The sequence below is a fragment of the Arabidopsis lyrata genome, assembly GCF_000004255.2.
Source record: "Arabidopsis lyrata subsp. lyrata unplaced genomic scaffold ARALYscaffold_6, whole genome shotgun sequence".
Taxonomy (NCBI): domain Eukaryota; kingdom Viridiplantae; phylum Streptophyta; class Magnoliopsida; order Brassicales; family Brassicaceae; genus Arabidopsis; species Arabidopsis lyrata.
In genome coordinates this window covers 7032065-7050806 of record NW_003302550.1, presented here as the reverse complement: position 1 = coordinate 7050806, position 18742 = coordinate 7032065, and the positions used below count along the sequence as shown (strand labels likewise).

The 18742-nt window shown below is 33.5% G+C and overlaps 7 protein-coding genes across 8 annotated transcripts; 3 read left to right on the top strand and 4 right to left on the bottom strand.

Annotated features, from left to right (window-relative positions):
- Positions 1 to 170: 170 nt before the first annotated feature.
- On the bottom strand, positions 171 to 700 carry LOC9307821. Its single transcript, XM_002871706.2, is given in 2 exon segments — positions 171 to 287; positions 290 to 700. Coding segments are annotated over 2 exon segments (396 nt in total). The 5' UTR covers positions 639 to 700; the 3' UTR covers positions 171 to 240.
- Positions 701 to 1029: 329 nt separating this feature from the next.
- Positions 1030 to 3152, bottom strand: LOC9309883. 2 transcript variants are annotated; one of them, XM_021023055.1, is made up of 6 exons: positions 2763 to 3152; positions 2390 to 2602; positions 2145 to 2311; positions 1678 to 1759; positions 1507 to 1575; positions 1030 to 1359 (listed from the first exon to the last, which is right to left on the bottom strand). In XM_021023055.1, exons 1-6 carry the CDS (start codon positions 2868 to 2870, stop codon positions 1189 to 1191), a joined length of 810 nt encoding a protein of 269 aa, XP_020878714.1. In that variant the 5' UTR covers positions 2871 to 3152; the 3' UTR covers positions 1030 to 1188. The 2 variants fall into 2 exon arrangements, with proteins under 2 accessions (XP_020878714.1, XP_020878715.1); XM_021023056.1 differs by having other exon boundaries at positions 1247 to 1359; positions 1507 to 1570; positions 1674 to 1759; positions 2763 to 3066.
- A 356-nt stretch (positions 3153 to 3508) lies between these two features.
- On the top strand, positions 3509 to 5039 carry LOC9309882. Its single transcript, XM_002873769.2, has 2 exons — positions 3509 to 3714; positions 4661 to 5039. Exons 1-2 carry the CDS (start codon positions 3608 to 3610, stop codon positions 4914 to 4916), a joined length of 363 nt encoding a protein of 120 aa, XP_002873815.1. The 5' UTR covers positions 3509 to 3607; the 3' UTR covers positions 4917 to 5039.
- A 331-nt stretch (positions 5040 to 5370) lies between these two features.
- Positions 5371 to 8336, top strand: LOC9309881 (homeobox protein 10). Its single transcript, XM_021022549.1, has 5 exons — positions 5371 to 5674; positions 6307 to 6802; positions 6888 to 7055; positions 7139 to 7315; positions 7397 to 8336. Exons 1-5 carry the CDS (start codon positions 5561 to 5563, stop codon positions 8146 to 8148), a joined length of 1707 nt encoding a protein of 568 aa, XP_020878208.1. The 5' UTR covers positions 5371 to 5560; the 3' UTR covers positions 8149 to 8336.
- A 51-nt stretch (positions 8337 to 8387) lies between these two features.
- LOC9307820 lies at positions 8388 to 9489 on the top strand. Its single transcript, XM_021022556.1, is given in 5 exon segments — positions 8388 to 8660; positions 8738 to 8829; positions 8831 to 8864; positions 8960 to 9173; positions 9316 to 9489. Coding segments are annotated over 4 exon segments (588 nt in total). The 5' UTR covers positions 8388 to 8399; the 3' UTR covers positions 9161 to 9173; positions 9316 to 9489.
- Positions 9490 to 9570: 81 nt separating this feature from the next.
- On the bottom strand, positions 9571 to 10167 carry LOC9307819 (cathepsin B-like CP1). The gene is given in 3 exon segments (XM_021022559.1): positions 9571 to 9930; positions 10036 to 10115; positions 10117 to 10167. Coding segments are annotated over 3 exon segments (339 nt in total). The 3' UTR covers positions 9571 to 9722.
- A 37-nt stretch (positions 10168 to 10204) lies between these two features.
- Positions 10205 to 12983, bottom strand: LOC9309880. Its single transcript, XM_021022560.1, has 4 exons — positions 11935 to 12983; positions 11701 to 11785; positions 11574 to 11620; positions 10205 to 10520 (listed from the first exon to the last, which is right to left on the bottom strand). Exons 1-4 carry the CDS (start codon positions 12106 to 12108, stop codon positions 10206 to 10208), a joined length of 621 nt encoding a protein of 206 aa, XP_020878219.1. The 5' UTR covers positions 12109 to 12983; the 3' UTR covers position 10205.
- Between the last annotated feature and the right edge of the window lie 5759 nt (positions 12984 to 18742).

The following is an 18742-nucleotide window of genomic DNA, read 5'->3' as shown; positions in this document are numbered from 1 at the left end:
ATCGAACGTGTACATTAATCACTTTTTTTTTCTTGATGGTTTAGTAAGATAATAATAACAGAACGTTGGTGTTATTATCATAAAGATATTAAATATGTGATGATTGTAATGGTTGTTTTTTATAATAAAAGAGAAAAAAAAAAAAAAAAAAAAAAGCTCCATCAAAGTCCTAAAGTAAACTCAATTAACACCAAAACGAAAAGATCTTACACCTAACAAAACTCAAAATCTTTATCATTGTTATCTATTACAACCCAACCTCCATTCGTCACTATATTTTCGAGAGGCTTCTTTGGAATTTGAAGTTGATTCTCTGTTTTCTTTTCGTCCTTGTCATGATTATTAACACAAGATTCTTTTTGCACCTCCACATTAATCACATCTTTAGGTTTAGGTTTAACTGAGACAGATGTTGGATGAAGAGGATTACCGGAAAACTTGGAAGCTCTGAAGACTCTATCTTCACCACGAGTTCCAAGCTCTACGAATATTTTGTCGATTTCAGACTTTGTCATTGGAGTAGAACGTTTGCGTACGCCAGACATGTCAAATTCCCTCCATGGAATCTCTCCGTTTACGTATTGATCAAATCTCTTGAAAGTTTCTTTGAACTCTTTCACGTCTTTTGCGTTGGCCATCGTTTAAACTCTTTGAATTGATATATGGTAGACTTCAAAGATTGTGGAAGGAAATTTGTAAGTTGACGTGTGTAGACCTTTAATTAAAAGGTTTATAAATATAACAAGAATTGGTAGAAACTAGAAAGTTTATCTATTGACCAAAAAAAATAGAAATTAGTTCTTTTTTTATCCTTTTTTAAATACAAAATTACAATTTGATATTTTTTATTATTTATCAAAAAAAATTTTTTTGATACTTTTTATGTAATTAATTAAGAGACATTTTTTAAAAGCTTCTATTGACGTAAAAGTACTAAAAGACGACCGATTAACTTAGAGAAGTACCTTTCTCTGTTTTTAGCTGGCACCAATGGCTGCTAGCTTTCTCTTGCTGCTGCACTAATTTGACTATAGAGAGAACCAAAGTTACATAAGAAGGAGAGAATCAAAAAATGCTTTACAATAATTTAACTCCCAAGTTGATGTCATCAACATTCATTCTTGGTTTTCAATTACAAAGCTCAAATAAGGACTTGTTTTATAGAGATTATAAAAGCTTTTAGAAAATCTATTGAAGACCATAGACAAGCAAAGCTCCGACAGCTCCAAGACCGGCCAATAAGCCAACAATGACACCAATCGGAGGCAATCCTCCTCCAATGGCCTTTCCTGTGTTCACGTCATACTTCGCAAACCTCTTCTTTGGTGCTATACATTGAGGACATACGTATGTATCCGGCTGAAAAAGAATACCGAGAGAAAACAATTAAAAACTTAGTTATAAGAAATCTGAAACCTAGATATAGACATAAAAACCAAACCAAAACGAAAGTTTATGCAGCCAAAATCGTACTGTATACACTGAAATTAAAGGATTCACACTCACCTGTTCATCAAAAGATTTTGGTAAAGTGTATATGAATCCACAATCAAGACAAATGTGAGTAGCTCTTGCCTGCACAAGAGAATGGTGTTAAGAAAAATCAATTTAGTTAAGCTTCTAAAAAATGTTCTAAGATTCAATAATTCAATCTTAGAAACAACAATTACTACTAGCCTTCTGAGTCTCAGTTAACTTCCTTCCAAACCGTGGAGGAGCTGGACGCTTATTTAGTTTCTTGACATCAACTTCTGCACCTCTGTGTATGATCAAAGATCATAAATTGCATCAGAAACCAATGAAGAACCTCAAAAAAAATCAGAAAAAAAAAAAACACAGGTGCTGATTTATGCAGCTTGTGAAGCTCAGCATTGCGAAAATCTAACGCGACAGCATAAGAAGAGAATTAAATCTACACATTGGCACATCAAGAAGACTTATCAACTATAGTATCAGACCATGGAATACTTAATAAAGCCTATAGCTTTCACTGATTTTTTGTGCCCAGGATTCAAAGGAAACAAAACATATCTGCTACAAGATTGATCATTTCAATGTAATCCTTTATTTTAAAAGGCAGAAGCCACATTTCTAGCAAGATCAACACCAAAACTAAAACAAGAGAGGCAAACAAAAACACTCACCTGCTAACAACAAAGTAGACAGAATCAGGTTTTGCCTGAATAGCGGTTTTAGTAAAGCCAAGCTTATCTGCAGGCCAAAGCTCATCTCCAAAGAAGCTGCTTGTGTACACCACTTGATCTCCAGATTTAAGTCCTGCTTTTGCTGCGTTCCCACCTCCGTCCACACCCTGAAAACCAAAAACATTATCAAACAACATATTTACAAAGAGGCCATTCCATTGCAGAGAGTTAGTGAAAAAACTCACGGTGATGACAACTCCACCGCCTGGCTTCTGTCCTAGAGTCAGACCCAAAGGCTTGTCTACTTCAACTTCTATCGTCTTAGAAGCTGCTGCTCTCGCTTTGATTTCGAATCTTCTCAACTCATTTAACCCTCCGATCTTTCTCTCGGAGACAGCGAAGATCTCTGATACACTCTTCTTCGAATCTTCCAATGAAACTCCCTGAAACCCAGTTTTCTAACACACAAACCAAAACAAGAGAAAAAAGATTCATACTTTTAGATGAAGCTAAGTTGAGGAAGAAAACGAGAAATTGAACTCGACCCTCAATTGGAAACAAACTTTTAATTGAGATTTTCAGATTCGTGTTAAAAGAATTTGAAGACAAGAGAGAGACATGTGAAAACAGAGAAGCAGAGGAGTGGAGTTTAGGAGATGGGTTTGAAGTAGAAGCAGTTTTGGTGAAGAAGGAAGAGACAGTAGCTCCTGAAATCGCACCAGCCATCTTTCTTTCTAGTGTGATCGAACGAAGAAGCTTGATTGATTCTTTGTTGTATCAATGTTGTTGCATGCGTTTTTTTTTTTGTGAGGAAGCGCTAGAGAAGCTTTTTTTGTGTTTTTGTTTGAGGAGGTGTCAAAGCTCCAAGAGATAACCTTTTCGTGGTAATCGTAACATTTTCGTGTGTTATGCACGGTCCACTCTGTCCACACTCTTCTCTTTTTTTTTTTCTTCACTATCCACACTCTTCTCATCTTCCTCAAATAAGGATCACAAATAATTTCTATATCCTATTTTTCAAATTTCTTGATTTAATTATGTTCTATTCCATGAATCTTGTTATGAACATTAACATGTTACCTTTTGATTATTGTTTAAAATTAATAATGATGGGAGATTAATGACACAAATTTCGTTGACTTGAGCTTCTTGCTTTGTTATTTTGTTAATTGCACCACCATGAATCATCCTTTAGTATTACAAGATGGGCTTCCTTATGAAGAGCCCGTTACAGGTCCATGTCCACGCTGTACAAAAATTCATAGTCGTCAAAAACAAAACGGTGGCGTTTAATTGGTGGGGAATTGAGAATTTTTTAAGAAAGTAACGATGGAGCACAACACAACACACGAATCGTATTGGTGTGCTCTTATGTCTCCTCCCATCTCTTCTCTTACACACTAACCAACTCTCTCTCACTCTTCTCTCTCTCTCTCTCAATATTTGGTACAGAAACAGAGTTAATGGCAGCCAAATCGAAGAGCGTTCAGGTGATCGGGAAGCACATAGTCAACGGCGTTCGTTCATGCTCTTTCTCACGCGCCGTCGCATATGGTCTCTTCAAGTCTCGGTATCTCCTTCCCTCTTTTTCTCTTTCCATGTTTCTGCTTTTGATAATTTCCTTTGAGAGTTTACGTTGTTATAGATGATAGTATAGGGAGAAATATTAATTAAATATGGACATAGTTTGGTTAGGTTATTGTGTTCTAGAGGATATGTTCATATTTTTACTTATTGTTATTGGTCCAAATCTAAACAAAAACTTGCTTCCATTGAAACAAAAGCTTGCTTCAAAAACTTTCACAAATGTGTCCCCTCTTTAATTTCTTTGTGACTAAAATATAGAGTGGTGTATTTTTGGAGATCTTTAACTCAACTGATCATATCCAACATTTGCAAATGATCATATCCGACATTTACAAGAAATACATTAAAAATTTTTTTGTTTTTAATCAAAGATTTTTATAAAACCCAAAAGGAACGATACATATTTAAATTATTATTAGACCGTCATGACACTGTAGTCGGATATGGCATATGGCGTAAGAGGATAAATACCAAAAAGTTTCAAACCAAATCTTCCATTCAGGATATGACACGTGTCTACATTCAGATTATTCCTCTGATCACGGAGAGGATCAAGCTAAGTGAGAAAAATACATCTTGGAGAGGGTCCTCATTTTTTTTTGTTCTGTTGCTTTTTAAATATGATAAATGAAGTGATAGTAATTAAGAACCTGTATTGTTCACCTAATTACTAATTAATTTATCATTTTTGAATATTTAACGTATTTCCTGGCACTAATTAATTAAAGTTATCTAATCTTTTTGGTTGAAGGGACCATGTTTGTAGTTGTTCTTGTGGGGTTATCTTATCTTCTAACCATTTTTCTTGTTTTATTCATGCGGTTAGTATAGTCAATCAATGTCTCACCTAACAAATTTCAAATTTTAACCTCAACACTTAGATTCACCAATATTATCGCTAGAAACAAATTTGTTATCCTTTTGAACAGGAATAATCACACATCGGGGTATGATAAGAACGTAGAGGAAGAATTGCAGTCGAGTAAAGTGCCGGATGAATTGATAAAACCCGACTCTGACAAATACTGGTCTCCTCATCCTCAAACTGGTGTCTTTGGACCTTCCTCCTCCTCGACCGACACAAATGACGATTTTCGCGGCGGTCAGGAGGACTCAGTGATGGAGGAGAAAGCTTGGTTCCGTCCAACAAGTCTCGAGGATTTGGACAAGACTCACCATTCATAGCAAACAAACTCTTTCTATTATGTGATGTTTTCCAAATGTTACCATAAAATTTGAAGTAAAACTGTTATGGATGTATGAATGTTATGTAATGCTTGTTCTAGTTTGAAAATTCTGCATCATATATTAACTTATCTAACAAAGGGAAAGCTAATGAATAACACCTTATACATAATGTATGGCCCACAACACCTTAAATGGGCTATACTGTTTATATGGCCCATAACTATACTTTCATTTTTACTAATTTACGGCCCATAACTATATAAAACTGCTATTAAAATCCTATGATTTGAACTAAAAATGACCTAAAATGCTCTTTAAATACTGTAATTTTCTCATTTTGGTGTCCTTTTTCGGAATATTTCTTCCTTTTTTTGGCAAATACAAGTGACAAGGTGGAGAGAGAGTGTAAGAGAAACTAATTAAAATATTAATTTCCCAAAAAATTCAAAATTCAAACCTCCGCTCCAACAACAACGGTCACACTTGCAATCTTAGGGATTCAATGGCTTCTCTTGGGAACGAGGTATAAATACCCCATTTCCTCTCATCTTTACACTCATAGCAAAAAAACATCTTGTTTTCTCTGCCAACTTCAATCTCTCTCCCAACCAGAAATTTCTCACTCTCTCGATTTCGCGGAAATGGATTTCCACAGCCTTTTGAGAAGAGATCTTCAATTTCTCTGCAAGAGGAACAAAATCCCAGCCAATATGACCAACCTTGCCATGGCCGATGCTCTCAAATCTCTTGAGATTGTAAGTTTTCTCCATCTGATTCGCTCAATTTCATTTTTGAATCTGAACAATTTTGGTTATCGCTCACACTCGCATCCTTTTCGTTGTTCTTATCTTCAAATGAAGATTAAGTTCCTGGATCTGTAGTTGTTTATGGATTCATTTCTATGATTCGCATAGAAATCGTGCTTGTTCGTTTAGTTTAAGTTCCGGAAATGACGAAGATCTGTGAAATCGAGCAAGATTGAGAACTCGTTTTTATTTTGAAAATTTTAGATCTCAGATTTGTTGTTGTTGTCGATCTCTGCCTTATTGAATCGTTTACCTCAATTTTTACTCTGACTTGATCGGGATCGCTCGTTATTGATTTGTTGTGGTGATCACTTCCTTATTCGTCGATTACCAGAGGTTGATGATTAGTCTTAGCTTGGTGAATTTGATTGATCCTCATAAATGTTTAGAAATTGCGTTTAGATCAATTTTCTGTGAAATCAAGTTGGAGTCGTGTTTTTTGCTCTTGAGTTGTCTATGTGTTTGATCTTGAGTCATTGCTTGTGGTTACGTTTAACGCAAAGAGACTCCATATTTGGTGGTGGCTCTTGTGCAGGGTTAATTGCATCACTAAATAATCGCAATGCTTTGTTTCTGTCAAGGTTGATGGTCTTGATGAATACATGAATCAATCCGAATCCAATGCTCAGCAGTCTCCAACCAGTGTAGCAAAGCTGCCACCAAATACTGCAGCTAGAACAACTCGAAGAAAGACCACAACAAAAGCTGATCCTCAGCCATCATCTCAGTTGGTGTCCCGTTCTTGTCGTGCGACGAGCAAGTCTCTTGCTGGAGAAATGGACCTGGAAAACGTAAACAAGAATGTTGCTCAAGAACCGAAGACTAACACTGTCAGGTTTGAAGCCAATGTGCCCAAAACTCCTGCCGCACGAAGCACAAGGAAAGCTTCAGCAGCAACTTCTTGTAGTAAGAAGGATGAATTGGTCCAGTCGGTCTACAGCACTAGGAGATCAACAAGGCTGTTAGAGAAATGTATGGCTGATCTGAGTTTGAAGACTAAAGAAACCTTGGATAATAAACCTGCCAAGAATGAAGATACAGAACAAAATGTATCTGCAAAGGAGAAGAATCCAGCTGGTTAGATACAATGCCGTTTCACTCTTTCATTGCTTTAAATTAAAAAAAATGGTTGATCTGTAATGAATTTTGTGGTAATATGCAGGTTCAGAGGGTGAAGTTATCCCAGGTAGAGATTTAAGTGTTTCCATGGAACAAGTATGGGAGAACTTGAAGAATGACACTGACCAGGTAGTTGGAGATCTTGCTGTTATGGATGCAAATACTGAGACCAACAAGGAGAAGATGAATGAAGTTTTGGCTGATGAAAAAGGTAACGCTAGCATTCATATACCATCAATCTTTACAATTAATTTTCTTGTTTGCATGTCTAAATGGTGTGGCTTTCTTTCACAGAATCTGAGAATAGCTTAGTCCAAGCTGACAAACAAGAAGAAACATTGCATGCTATCTGTGAGGCAGGCCCGAAGAAGAATGACAATGATCAGGAGATTGAAGATCTTGAGATTTATGTTGATCTTGATATTCCTGTCTTGGAATCTGGAAACACTGAGACACACAATGATGATAATGGTATGCAACTACTATTACAATAACTAGCCTTAACCATTGTTCTTGTTTACATTTCTAAATCATATTTTCTTCCTTTCGCAGAGTCCAAGAACGTTCTAACTTTCGATAATCCAGTAGACCAACAAGAAACAGAACATGCAATCCAGGAGAATGATTCTGAGCCTGAGACAAAGGTGGACCAAACTGATAGTGATGCTGGTGATTCAAAACCCAAACAGGCAATTCAGGAGAATGACTCTGAACCTGAGAAGATCAACAATTTTGATGAAGACACAATGGTGGACCAAACCGACAGTGATGCTGGTGATTCAGAAACAGAACCGGACGAAGAACATTCTGGTGTTGACTCAGACGGCACTATCTCTGAAGCTGAGTCGAACCAAGCCGTATTGGGATCTGAGACTGCTGATGAAGAGATGACACTTTCGGAATCAGAAGGCTCTACTGCTACTGCTCCAAATTCACCTCCTCTTCTTGAAGAGGCTAAAGTCATCAAAACAACTCCGGTATCTCCATTTGCAGCAGAACCAATCTCAGTTCAGTTCCCAAGACCAAGCAAATCAACAACTCCATTAAAGAACTCGGCTCTGAAGCTGGTCAATGAGAACAAGGAGAACAACATGGAGGTGATGATGATGAACGTTAACAACAATGAGAATGGAGAGAGCAAAGGCGAGGAAGGTAAGAAGAAGAAGAAGGTGACAATCGATGAAGAGATCTTGGAAGTTGCGAGCGTGAGGCAACTGAGAAAGATGGTGAAGGAACTCTCAATAAAAAGCAGTAACAGAACTGCGTTGCAGATATTGCCTGAGAATAATCAGACTGCAGAGTAGAGAGTGTGAGTCAAATGTGCTTTGTTTTTCTTTTGTTGTTGTTCATGTTGTCTCAGACAGATAAAAAAAAAAAAGTGTTTCCTTTGTTGACACTTTTTGATTTGAATAAAAAACCTCGATTTGGAAAAAGATCTTAAGTTAAAATCTGTTGATTTCATTACAAAATAATAAGCTCAAAATACTCTTTTAAGTTCCGTTTCTGGAAATTCCAAAATTGTTTTGGAAGAGCTGTTCTAGGGGTTTCTCTGATCATGGCTCCTGAATCGACGGCGGAACAAGCTTCGGCGACGGATATGGTGAACTCATCGCTCATGGAAGAGCACAAAGTCGAAGAGGAAGGCAGCGATATCGACAGAAGGTATAAATACGTGCTAGGACCAGAACCGGAGTGGGATTTGGACAGCTACGATGGTCGTGAATATGAATCCGATCCCGAAGATCGTCAGTTTTTCTCCGACGAAGACGATTATCAAGAATTTCGTATCCGCAAGCGTCAGGCTATCGAGAGTAAGGTAACGATCACTTCTTTTTTAGCTTTTCTTGTAAAATTTTCATCGATTTTATTTTTCAATTTTGTGTAATTTTGAAGGGATTTCTTCCAGAACCTTTGAGTGGAATTTACCCAATCCAAGATCTTGAAGAAAGAGCGTATCGCAACATGACTGCTCGGGAGTTGATGACATAACTTGTGTGTTAAGAAATTAAACGATGAAAAGGTTAGTGATTTGGTTAAAATTAGTGATTCACACAAATGAATCCACAACTTTTTCATTTTGGATTCATTAAATTTGGGTTGTTGATTCTTCCATAGGGAAATACTGTGGAATTGGTAGAGATTGTGAGAGCTATTGACGCAGGAGGTGCTAGATGGAATTCTTATATAACGTTTATGGCTCGAGAGTATTCTAATGGACCTCTTGTTGAGTACCAAGCCAAAGTCATGAACTATGCAGGAAACGAGAAACCTCCTTTCCCTATTCTTTGCAGACCAAGTCCTAAACTCTCTGTTTAAACTTGCATCTGAGGTATGATATCATTCTTTGTTTTTTAAGTCATTTAATAAGTACTGTATGTGATGTGTAAATGTGTCAGTTTTGATTACATCTCATGGGATTATTGTCTGCTTAGTTATGTTTTATGACTTTAATCTTTCTTTCTAAACTGCAGATTGGGTATGTTGACGCCTAGCTAACCAAGGCGCATGATGCAATGAGGTTGTAGTTATAAGCTTTATTATATTAAGTGTTAAGTGTAGTGAAGTTTGGGACCTATATGTGTGACCTATGAATATAACTCTGTAGTCCTTCTAATGATATATATCATTGAGGTTATGTTCAAATACTAAGAAGATTTGCCATATACTTCAATAGTTCAACTAGTGTAACAAGTACAAGTCAAAGGAACTTGAAATTATTAGAGTCATTATGAAAAATTTAAGAAATACTAGTCTCGCAAGGCATAGATTAGAGTCGATAAAAACAACAATCATAACGATAATTAAATCCATAAAAATAATAATAAATTCTTGACCATTTTCACAAGATAGTTAAATATGTTTTATTTTAAACTTAAAATTAGTTAACCAAACCACTCACGTCAAATATAGGACAAGTCTTTTTGATGATAATTCTTGCATATCCGTTGAATCCCCATTTTGTCCCCCACGTGTTTTGGACAATGAAAAACAATTTGCCATCTTTTGTTGTACCAAAACCCACAATGATCAAAGCATGTCTTTTCATATTTTCTTTCGGTTCAGGCAAAATATAGATCTCCTTAAACAGTTTCACATAAGCAATCATAAATAAATTTTATCGGTTAATAGCCGTTGTAATGATGGATATTTTTATTCTATACAAATACAAACTATACATTTCTGTAGTTACCTCATCAGCACGACCAAATATTCCGCATACATTAACACTTATACCAATAGGACCTTGAGTGAGTAGTAATCCTCGGATTTCCATCCGGAGTCGCGTCGGGTTTAGTGATAAAGCTTGCCTTGATTTTGTACATCTGTTAAACATATATAAAATCACACATAGTAAGTCGAACTAAAGAAATGTATAGTTTTTTTTTTTTTTTTTGAAATGGTAAGAGAAATGTATAGTTTGTACGAAGATATAAACATGCATGTAACATATATATAGAAAAAGTATAAAGCGAATGGAAACCTGTGTTCCATAATCTTTTTCAATTCCTGTCTCGTGAATGTAGTCAATAGCTCTCTTTAATGAAGTGACAGCCAAACTTTTGCTGTCTAATAACTTCTTATTCTTCTCTGCTTCTTTCCTGCCAAGTATCACATATTTGACAAGTGATTTGATTGATAAGGTCTTCTGCTCAGCAATTGCGGTAATGTTCATATTTTTGCAACAATTTGGTGACGGATGGGTAAAAATGTTTTTGGGTTAATCGGATATTCGACCCGTTTTTTAAATTCCTTCACAAAAAATTTGTTAGATCGGGTTATATTTAACTCAACTCATACACCGAATATTCTATATTTAATAATTTAGATATTTAGAAGATTTGATTAAGATTTATAATTATGATTCTCCTATCATCTTTGTTTGATTTGTTTTTAAATGTTTTGAATCATCATATAATACAAAAAGTAAAAAAAAAAGTCAATTTTTTTCTGCATATACTGTGATTCGAAATTTTAAAAACGGACATATATTATCCAATTGACGAAAAATGTGTGTTCAACGTTCTACATCGATTAAAATATTTAGATAATGATTCAGAATCATATCATAAATAAGAACATTAATAAAATAAATGAGTTTTTGGGCCGGACGGGTTTGGCGTAACGGGTTTTTGAATCAACAATAATAAAAAGATTAAAATATCATTAATCCGCCGCTTCACTACGGATTAAATCCTTATTTTTTAATACCACAAATATTAGACATTTTAAATCAGTCTCATTTAGAAAAGATTGTATAAAACCAAAAATTGTCCCGTGGTATAATGTTACTTAATAACAATATTTATAAAATTTTAAAATATCATTAACATGCCGCTTTAATACATACTAAATCTTTAGTTTATTAAAATATAAATCTCTTAGAGAATGATATGATTTGTAAACTTTTATATATAATAAATGATCATTAAATTTTAAAATAAAAACAAATCACGGGACGGATTAAGAAATTACGGAACGGGTTATATTTCGGAAAGGATTTATATGGCGAACGAATTTGAATCAATATTTATATACCGCTTTAATAGGGGTTAAATCCTCAGTTTATTAAAAATTGTCTCGTGGACTCGTGGTATACCGTTACTTAATAACAATTGTAAACTATAATATAAATAAATATGTTATAAGGAGATATAATTTACAATATATTTTAATATTAACTTTAAAATTAAATCATCCCGCGGTGTACCGCGGATTAAAATCTAGTGTTGTAGTAAAATTGTAAGATTCTAACTAGAGCCCAAGCCCAACAGTCGTCTGCAATGTACAAAAACATATTAGCATTATTAACTCTATAAGAATCGCTTTTGGAATATGGAAATATAAATAATTGATACCTTCTTTTTGCTCTACAATTCTTTGTAGCAAATGCTTATGTGTACGAGTCCAACAGAAATCGATACGACTACCATCCCCATAATCCTATACAAAATAGATAACATTTTGACATATAAACAAAATAATACTAAGGTGAACAAAAAAAATAAAAATAATAATAATACTATTAAACATTCCAATAACCAACAACAAAAAAAAAAAAAAAGCATTTTTAAAAAATTCATAAACGTCACTTCTGGAATTGGAAATTCTTCGACTGATTCTGCTCTTTCACCAGCTTGTTGTGTTTTCTTCGCTTGTTCACGTCGAGCTTCAACATCCAGTTTGCATTGGTTTGGTATATTTTTCCCTTTGCCTTTCCCTCCTCCGGTTCCAATGCCACCGAAAACATCATTGTAGTCTTCCATTTCTGTTGAATATAGATATATTAAAACTATAATCAACAGTGATCTTAACTATAAAATAGATAAAACAAAAAAAAATAGAACTTTGATTATAATAGTCTACAATGATTTAAGATTCAATTATAATCAGCGATTATAAATGTAATTCTCAATTCATTGAGAAATAGTTTGAACAAGTTTGATGATCTATATATGTGAGATCATATTTCTTTATGAACAAGTTATTAATGTGCGAGGGAAGACAAATAAGAAACCCATTTTTCGATGAAAAGAAATACAGAAATCTTGTTTACAACACCGATCATGAAATGCATACATCTTACACCCATGGAAGCTTTAACAAAAAAAAAAAAAAGCATGATCAAAGATACCTTTGAGGAGAAGTTAAAGACAGTAATGAGAAAGAGAGGGTTATTTGTTTATCAAAACAAAGGAGCAAACCTCAAACCTCAAATTTAAAGGTGAAAACTGACTAGAATTCTATGAAATTTACATCCATCTTTACTAAACCTTACTAATGTTGGATAAAAATGGAGGGTAATTACGTATTTTATGATCTTCGAATGCATTTAAGTTTATTAAAGCTGTACCCACTATCGTTTTACTAATAGTAACCTTTTGTTTGACTAACAATCTCTATAGTTTCCTTCTATCTCTCATTTTTCCCTAATGAAGTATCACTCTCTTTCTTCTCTGTTTATCCTTTTCTCGACCTGATTCAATTCAATCATTCGGGAATCTCATGGGCTTCAATGGTTTAATGACAGTTTGGGCTTGTAAATATTATAGTTCTTGGCCTTTTCTCTGTTTCTTTGGATCCTTTGCGCAATAAGACTGTGATTCGGCTATAGCCAACATAAATTAGGCAAGCATAAGAAACCATATAGGAGTTTTGACTCAACTTTAAGTATCTACAAAACTTTGGAGATCGACATCGATAAGTTTCAAAGATCGATTTTCACACCGAAACAAGGTTTTGAGAGACTTCGATAGATGTTCAACCTATAGATGTATAATGTATTGATGAGAATATCTAAATGTGAGCCCAAACTCTATATTCATTTACATATAGTCATCTATATATAATAATATTTGAGAAGTGTTTTTGCTGATGTGTCGGCCTCACAGCTCTTGTTGAGCCCTTGCTTTTATGTGATTACTTAAATACCTTTTATTAAATTCGAATATTAATTAGTTATTTTATTAAATTATAGCATTTTTACTTTTATACGATAATGTTTACATATTCGCAACAAAATTTACATATAAGAAGTGTTTTTGCTGACGTGTCAGACTCACGGCTCTTGTTGAGCTCTTGTTTTTTTTCCGTTTTTAATCTAATTATATTAAATGATTTTCGTTTAAATAAAAGGCCACATTGTGTAATCCGTTTAACCAATATGGGCCGAACAAAATATACAACTACACCGACTATATGTTAAATCGTAAACCCTAGAAACACATATTTAACCTCCTATAAATACATTAACTTCCTATCGTCATAACCTTTTTTTTTTTTTTTTACCTTTTGTGTAAACAGATCTGTTTCATAATTTATCGGAAAAGGAATTATACCAAAAAAAAAAAATCGGAAAAGGAAAATATTTATTATAATATTGATATATTTAAGATGATAATGTCAAATATCCGAAAATTATTAATCGGAGCATTAATATAAACATAAAAAAATACTATTCTAACCTTACTCAAATTAATAAGATTTAGATATCCGAAATTAATCGTAAACGGCTATTAATTGTTAAACTAATTAAAATAAAGATCAAACGTACCGGAATAGATGAAATTTTTGGTATGATCGTCGTGTTCGTCGTCGTTTCAATCTAAATATTTGGAAAAAAAAACGAACAAAAAAAATAATATGTAGATCAATGAAAGAGAACCCACCAATTTAGAAACGGTTATCACGCCATCGTATTGTTCGTCGGATGATTATAAGTCTCTAATCCGGAGATTGACTTGAACCCTGACAAAAACATATATTCATAGCATAAAATCGTAAATAGAAGGTAGAAGACCACCTATTAATCGGTTGTAACCTTGTGCAAACTCGATTTAATTTTGACGAATGAAATGTTGGTGTGGTGTCAAAACTTTCTTGGGGAGACTCGAAGATGAGAGAGCTGAAGTCAGAGATAGGCAGAGAGGTTTACATGTGAATTAAGGTATGGAGTGCTAACGTGAACATGAACGAGAACGGCGGTGATTTTTGCACATAATAGCAATTAGATCGAGTTTTGGAAAAAAATATGGATCAACGTGACATGACGCATATGGATACCATGCATGTCTATCTATTGTAAATCAAAAATTATATTATTGTTCCGCCTTATTTTTGAAACATAAAGGAATTTTCCCTTAAATTTTAATATATTTTATAAGATAGTATCAGATATAGTAGTAAATCTAAAATAGTTGTTATTATTCCATATTTTTACCGAAAAAAGTAAATATTATTTTAAATAAACATGGATAACAATGAATAAATGGCAGTTTTACAAATATTTATTATTATGATAGTGATTTGCTTATGAAAATATGTAAATTTTCTTTTCTTTTTTTTTGTATTTATCGTCGAAAAATTTAGAAACTCTAAATCATGCACCGCCTCCTATTCAATATAAATACCTTGCTCATGGTATTCAATTTTAGATCATAACTAACCCTTGTTTTTTTGTTCTTTTTTTTCAAACTTTTTTTTGCTTCTACCTAATTTTAATTTTTCTTTTTATTGTAGGGTGGATGTATGGAGGGGACGATGTGAACTGGTGTATGGAAAATTTGGACCTAATTCAATGAATAAACAGGTGATCTTATAGTTTATATGTACAAATTTGATTTTTTTTTTTTTGTATTTATGGTTTCACTATTTTCACCACTAATCAATTTTTATAATCAAAAAGTTTGGTTTCAACTTTTGAGAAGGTAATCATCGATGGTTTGGTATGTTTCTTTTTGTTGTAAAAAGATGAGGTACCTCCCGATTTTGTTGAGGTACATGTTCTTATTATTTTCAAATATGTCTTTTCTTAGAAGAAACACTCAACTTTTGATAACACAGTTGCCACAAAGTCAGAAAGATGACTTATTACAGGGATGAATCTTCAGAGGAGGCTAATTTTTGTCGTTAATACAATTTAAGTATTCTTCTCTTTAGATTAGGGATAACAAACTTGGCTGTTAAATTCAGAAATTACTTTTCGTTGCCAATCTCTCTCCCCAAACTAAAATATTACATATATGGAAGTAGTAACTTAAAGTTTTTGGTATCGAGGTCATTCTAAGGCACTGAGATTCGGACTTTGGTATGTATAGGATTCGTTTTCCATGCACTAAGATTTAATTATTGTTTAATTTATTGGTTTTTAGGTTTCTTTCCATGCTCTGATGCGTTTTCGGGTGTGCCAATGGAAGCTTGCATCACTCTTTACTCCAAGCGTAAGTATGCTCTGCATTAGCTTCTTCTGTTCCATTGGTTATTATGGGTTTTGACTTTTGAGAAATATACAACAATTTAAAACCAGGTTTTGTTGTTGATTGGTTCGGTTTGTATACCATATTTTGCTAAATACATATGACCATAAATAAGACCAAAGGAGCTGGGTTAGCTCCTTTGCCAGCTAGGTTGACTTCGTCTCTTCCCCGTCTTGCGGATTTCCGTTATTCAACGAGTATATTTGAGAAGTATACGGTACTAAAACCACAACCATTGATCTTAGCTTGATCGGTTCTTCCCTAGGATTTATACATAAAAGTACATTGTTTTGTTTAATAATTTTCCATTGCATGAACTTTCGAGACAACAAGTGGACAGGAGTGTAATGTCGTCAAAAGTCAAATCAAACACTGTGAGGAACATAATCGACAACGTTGGCTTCTTTCGCAGCTGCTCAACGTTGTCTCTCCCGATGGTCCCAACACTTTCTTCTTCTTTTTTTGTCAACATTCAAACGTTGTTTAAAATAAATAAAAATGTTTAACCTTAATCATCTTTCTAGATCTTTAAATGCCTAAAACTTCAACTTAATCAGTCAGCAATCCGTCACGTTAATGATTTTGAAAAGAAGACTTTTGTTTTGTTTCAGTTAGTTTTGTTTGTTTAGTATTTTAATCACAAGATAACTCTAATTTTCCATTAGAGTTGTGTTAATTGTGTTGATTATGATTTGGCGTTCCAATTCTGATATTATTTTTATGTTGTAAATCTTAAACTGTTACGTTATTGTTCTATCTTCCTATGTGAGAAAAAAGTAAAATGTTTTAAAATTTTGACATGGATAATAATATAATTGTAAATCCATAATAATTATATTATCATTTTATTTATATTTTTCAAAAAGAAATATATTTATCTTAATAGATTTAATATGATAATGTCAAATATAGTTATAAATCTAAAAGAGTTATGTTATTATTCCATCCTTTTATGAGAAAAAAGCAGATATTCTCTTAAACTTTTAAATTAACGTGGATAATAATAAATAAATAATAATTTTACTAATATGATAATGATTCGGTTTTAATCTTACCAAAAAATAAATAATGATTCTGTTTTAAAAATATATAAATTTTCTTTGTTTAGTTGTAGATATTGTCATATAAAAAATTCTTAGATCCTCCACTGCCTTAATTTTATGTAAATACCTTGCTTGATATTTAATTTTGATTTGATATCATAACTAATCCTTGCTTTTTTTTCGGCACTAACCATTGAATTTTTTATACTGCCATTTAATTCTTGCATAAAAAATAATAATTAATAGTAGTGTTTATTATGAATGCAGGTTTGTTTTCCATAAAAACTAGATTGGATTTATGGAAGCACGTCATTGTTTCCAGTGCGAGGAAACAAATGTCGTATCACTGCTGTTGTGGCTCTTTAGTACTTTCGTTTCTGTTTATGGCTTTGCTTCGGTTGTATGGTTAGTCATCAATCATTGATCTTCTCATTGTTTGAATATTGTTGCATAGGAAAAATCTTCCTTTTTTATGAATCTTTCAAAAGTTGGGTCCATGCTATTCTCAGTGATTGATTACGTTTATTGAATATTTGTGTGCTTCCTCTGCTGATATTCTAATTCATACTTTATTCGTCGTCTTTGATACACTCTGATTAACCATTGTGGACCTCTAGAGTCTAATTTGCAATATTAATGCAAGTCTCTTTAACTTACGGATTATGAAGAGCATCATAAGATCGTTTAATTTGATTCAGGCTTTATGTGGCTAATGTTTGGTCTTGGATGTGAATTAGTCTATCATGTTTCTTGGAAGGTAGGAAGCAATCTTGATGTTTACCAAAATCCAATGTGCTCTTTTGTAGCTCAGTTTTGAAATATGTACTAATTATTGTAGAGGGAACCCGAAACAAAGAGAGCATATGTATGATTTTATATGCGAAGAGAAGCTCCGAATTTGAAATCGTCTCCACTCCGGTGATATGTGGCCATGGTGTGAAGGAGTCTGGAGCCATGGTTATTTCAGATTCGGACATAACTGTAATTGTTAAACTAATAAAAATAAGATCAAACGTACCGGATTGATGAGAATTTTTGGTGTTCTTCGTCATGTTCTTCGTCGTATGGATCTAACAAAAAAAAAATATATATATATATACCCCAGAATTTTTTTTTGTTTGTTAATAGAGAGAACCCACCAATTTTGTAGCGTTGATTGTGACATCGAATTGTTTGTCGGATGAATATAAGTCTCTAATCCGGAGACTGATGTTGAACCCTAACAAAAACATATATTCATAGCATAAAATTCATAAATAAAAGGTAGAGCATCACATAGCTTTTTCTTCAAAGCCAACACATCTCTCTTTGTAGCCGAATTACTCTCCAGTTTGGTATATACTTAAATTTTCCAATGACTTCCTTCTCGAACCTGGAGCGTTTTTGCTTTGCCGGATATTTTTAGGATATGGCTCTTATGTATCTCTTGTGAGTCACTTGATATATTGTTTAGGTAAAACTTTTGGTTTGAAAGAGAATGATCTACGACAAGCATAATCGGTTATTTGTTATATATGTGGCCATGTTCATATTGCTTTCTTCACAAGCAATTTTCCAGTTTTGTAGCATTCGATATTTAAATTTAAAAGCTTCAATACGTTGTATACATGTGTATGTATGTACATATATGAATTATTCTCAGTTGCACATAGTGGTTTCTAATGGATAGATACTTGCTCTCTGTAACCCTCTCATTTTTAGTACCTATCTTCAGTGTTTACTTTGCTAAGAGCTTCTTGATAGGCATACATCTTTGCAATCTCAGATCAATATACTACAAATACATATACGATACAGTTAAGAAAATGATATTTCTCTTACAACTTTTTATATGAGTTTTATAAACAAGAGATCAACTGAAGGGTTACGCAGTGACCAATGGCGAAGGTAGAGACAAAGATACTACAATAGGGACGATAAATATGACACGATATATACAAAGGAGATGCCTGTTTCTATACCATTGAAATTTTACGTACATAACTACTTCAAAGAGCAAGATGACTTACTTGATAGGTAAGAGATATGGTAAGAGATTATATTTTTCAATTATTTGTTTCCAACTACGAAAAACTCCAGTGACATACAATCTAAAAGCATGA

Excerpts from the sequence above, each read along its gene's own strand:
- LOC9309883 (XM_021023055.1), bottom strand. The coding sequence starts at position 2,870 with ATGGCTGGTGCGATTTCAGGAGCTACTGTCTCTTCCTTCTTCACCAAA. Across the intron at positions 1,760-2,144 it reads GTCTACTTTGTTGTTAGCAG|AGGTGCAGAAGTTGATGTCA; the intron begins GTGAGTGTTTTT and ends GATCATACACAG. Across the intron at positions 1,576-1,677 it reads AGTTAACTGAGACTCAGAAG|GCAAGAGCTACTCACATTTG; the intron begins GCTAGTAGTAAT and ends TCTCTTGTGCAG.
- LOC9309882 (XM_002873769.2), top strand. The coding sequence starts at position 3,608 with ATGGCAGCCAAATCGAAGAGCGTTCAGGTGATCGGGAAGCACATAGTC. Across the intron at positions 3,715-4,660 it reads TATGGTCTCTTCAAGTCTCG|GAATAATCACACATCGGGGT; the intron begins GTATCTCCTTCC and ends CCTTTTGAACAG.
- LOC9309881 (XM_021022549.1), top strand. The coding sequence starts at position 5,561 with ATGGATTTCCACAGCCTTTTGAGAAGAGATCTTCAATTTCTCTGCAAG. Across the intron at positions 6,803-6,887 it reads AAAGGAGAAGAATCCAGCTG|GTTCAGAGGGTGAAGTTATC; the intron begins GTTAGATACAAT and ends GGTAATATGCAG. Across the intron at positions 7,316-7,396 it reads GACACACAATGATGATAATG|AGTCCAAGAACGTTCTAACT; the intron begins GTATGCAACTAC and ends TTCCTTTCGCAG.
- LOC9309880 (XM_021022560.1), bottom strand. The coding sequence starts at position 12,108 with ATGGAAGACTACAATGATGTTTTCGGTGGCATTGGAACCGGAGGAGGG. Across the intron at positions 11,621-11,700 it reads AATTGTAGAGCAAAAAGAAG|ACGACTGTTGGGCTTGGGCT; the intron begins GTATCAATTATT and ends TGTACATTGCAG. Across the intron at positions 10,521-11,573 it reads GAATCTTACAATTTTACTAC|AATATGAACATTACCGCAAT; the intron begins AACACTAGATTT and ends AATTGTTGCAAA.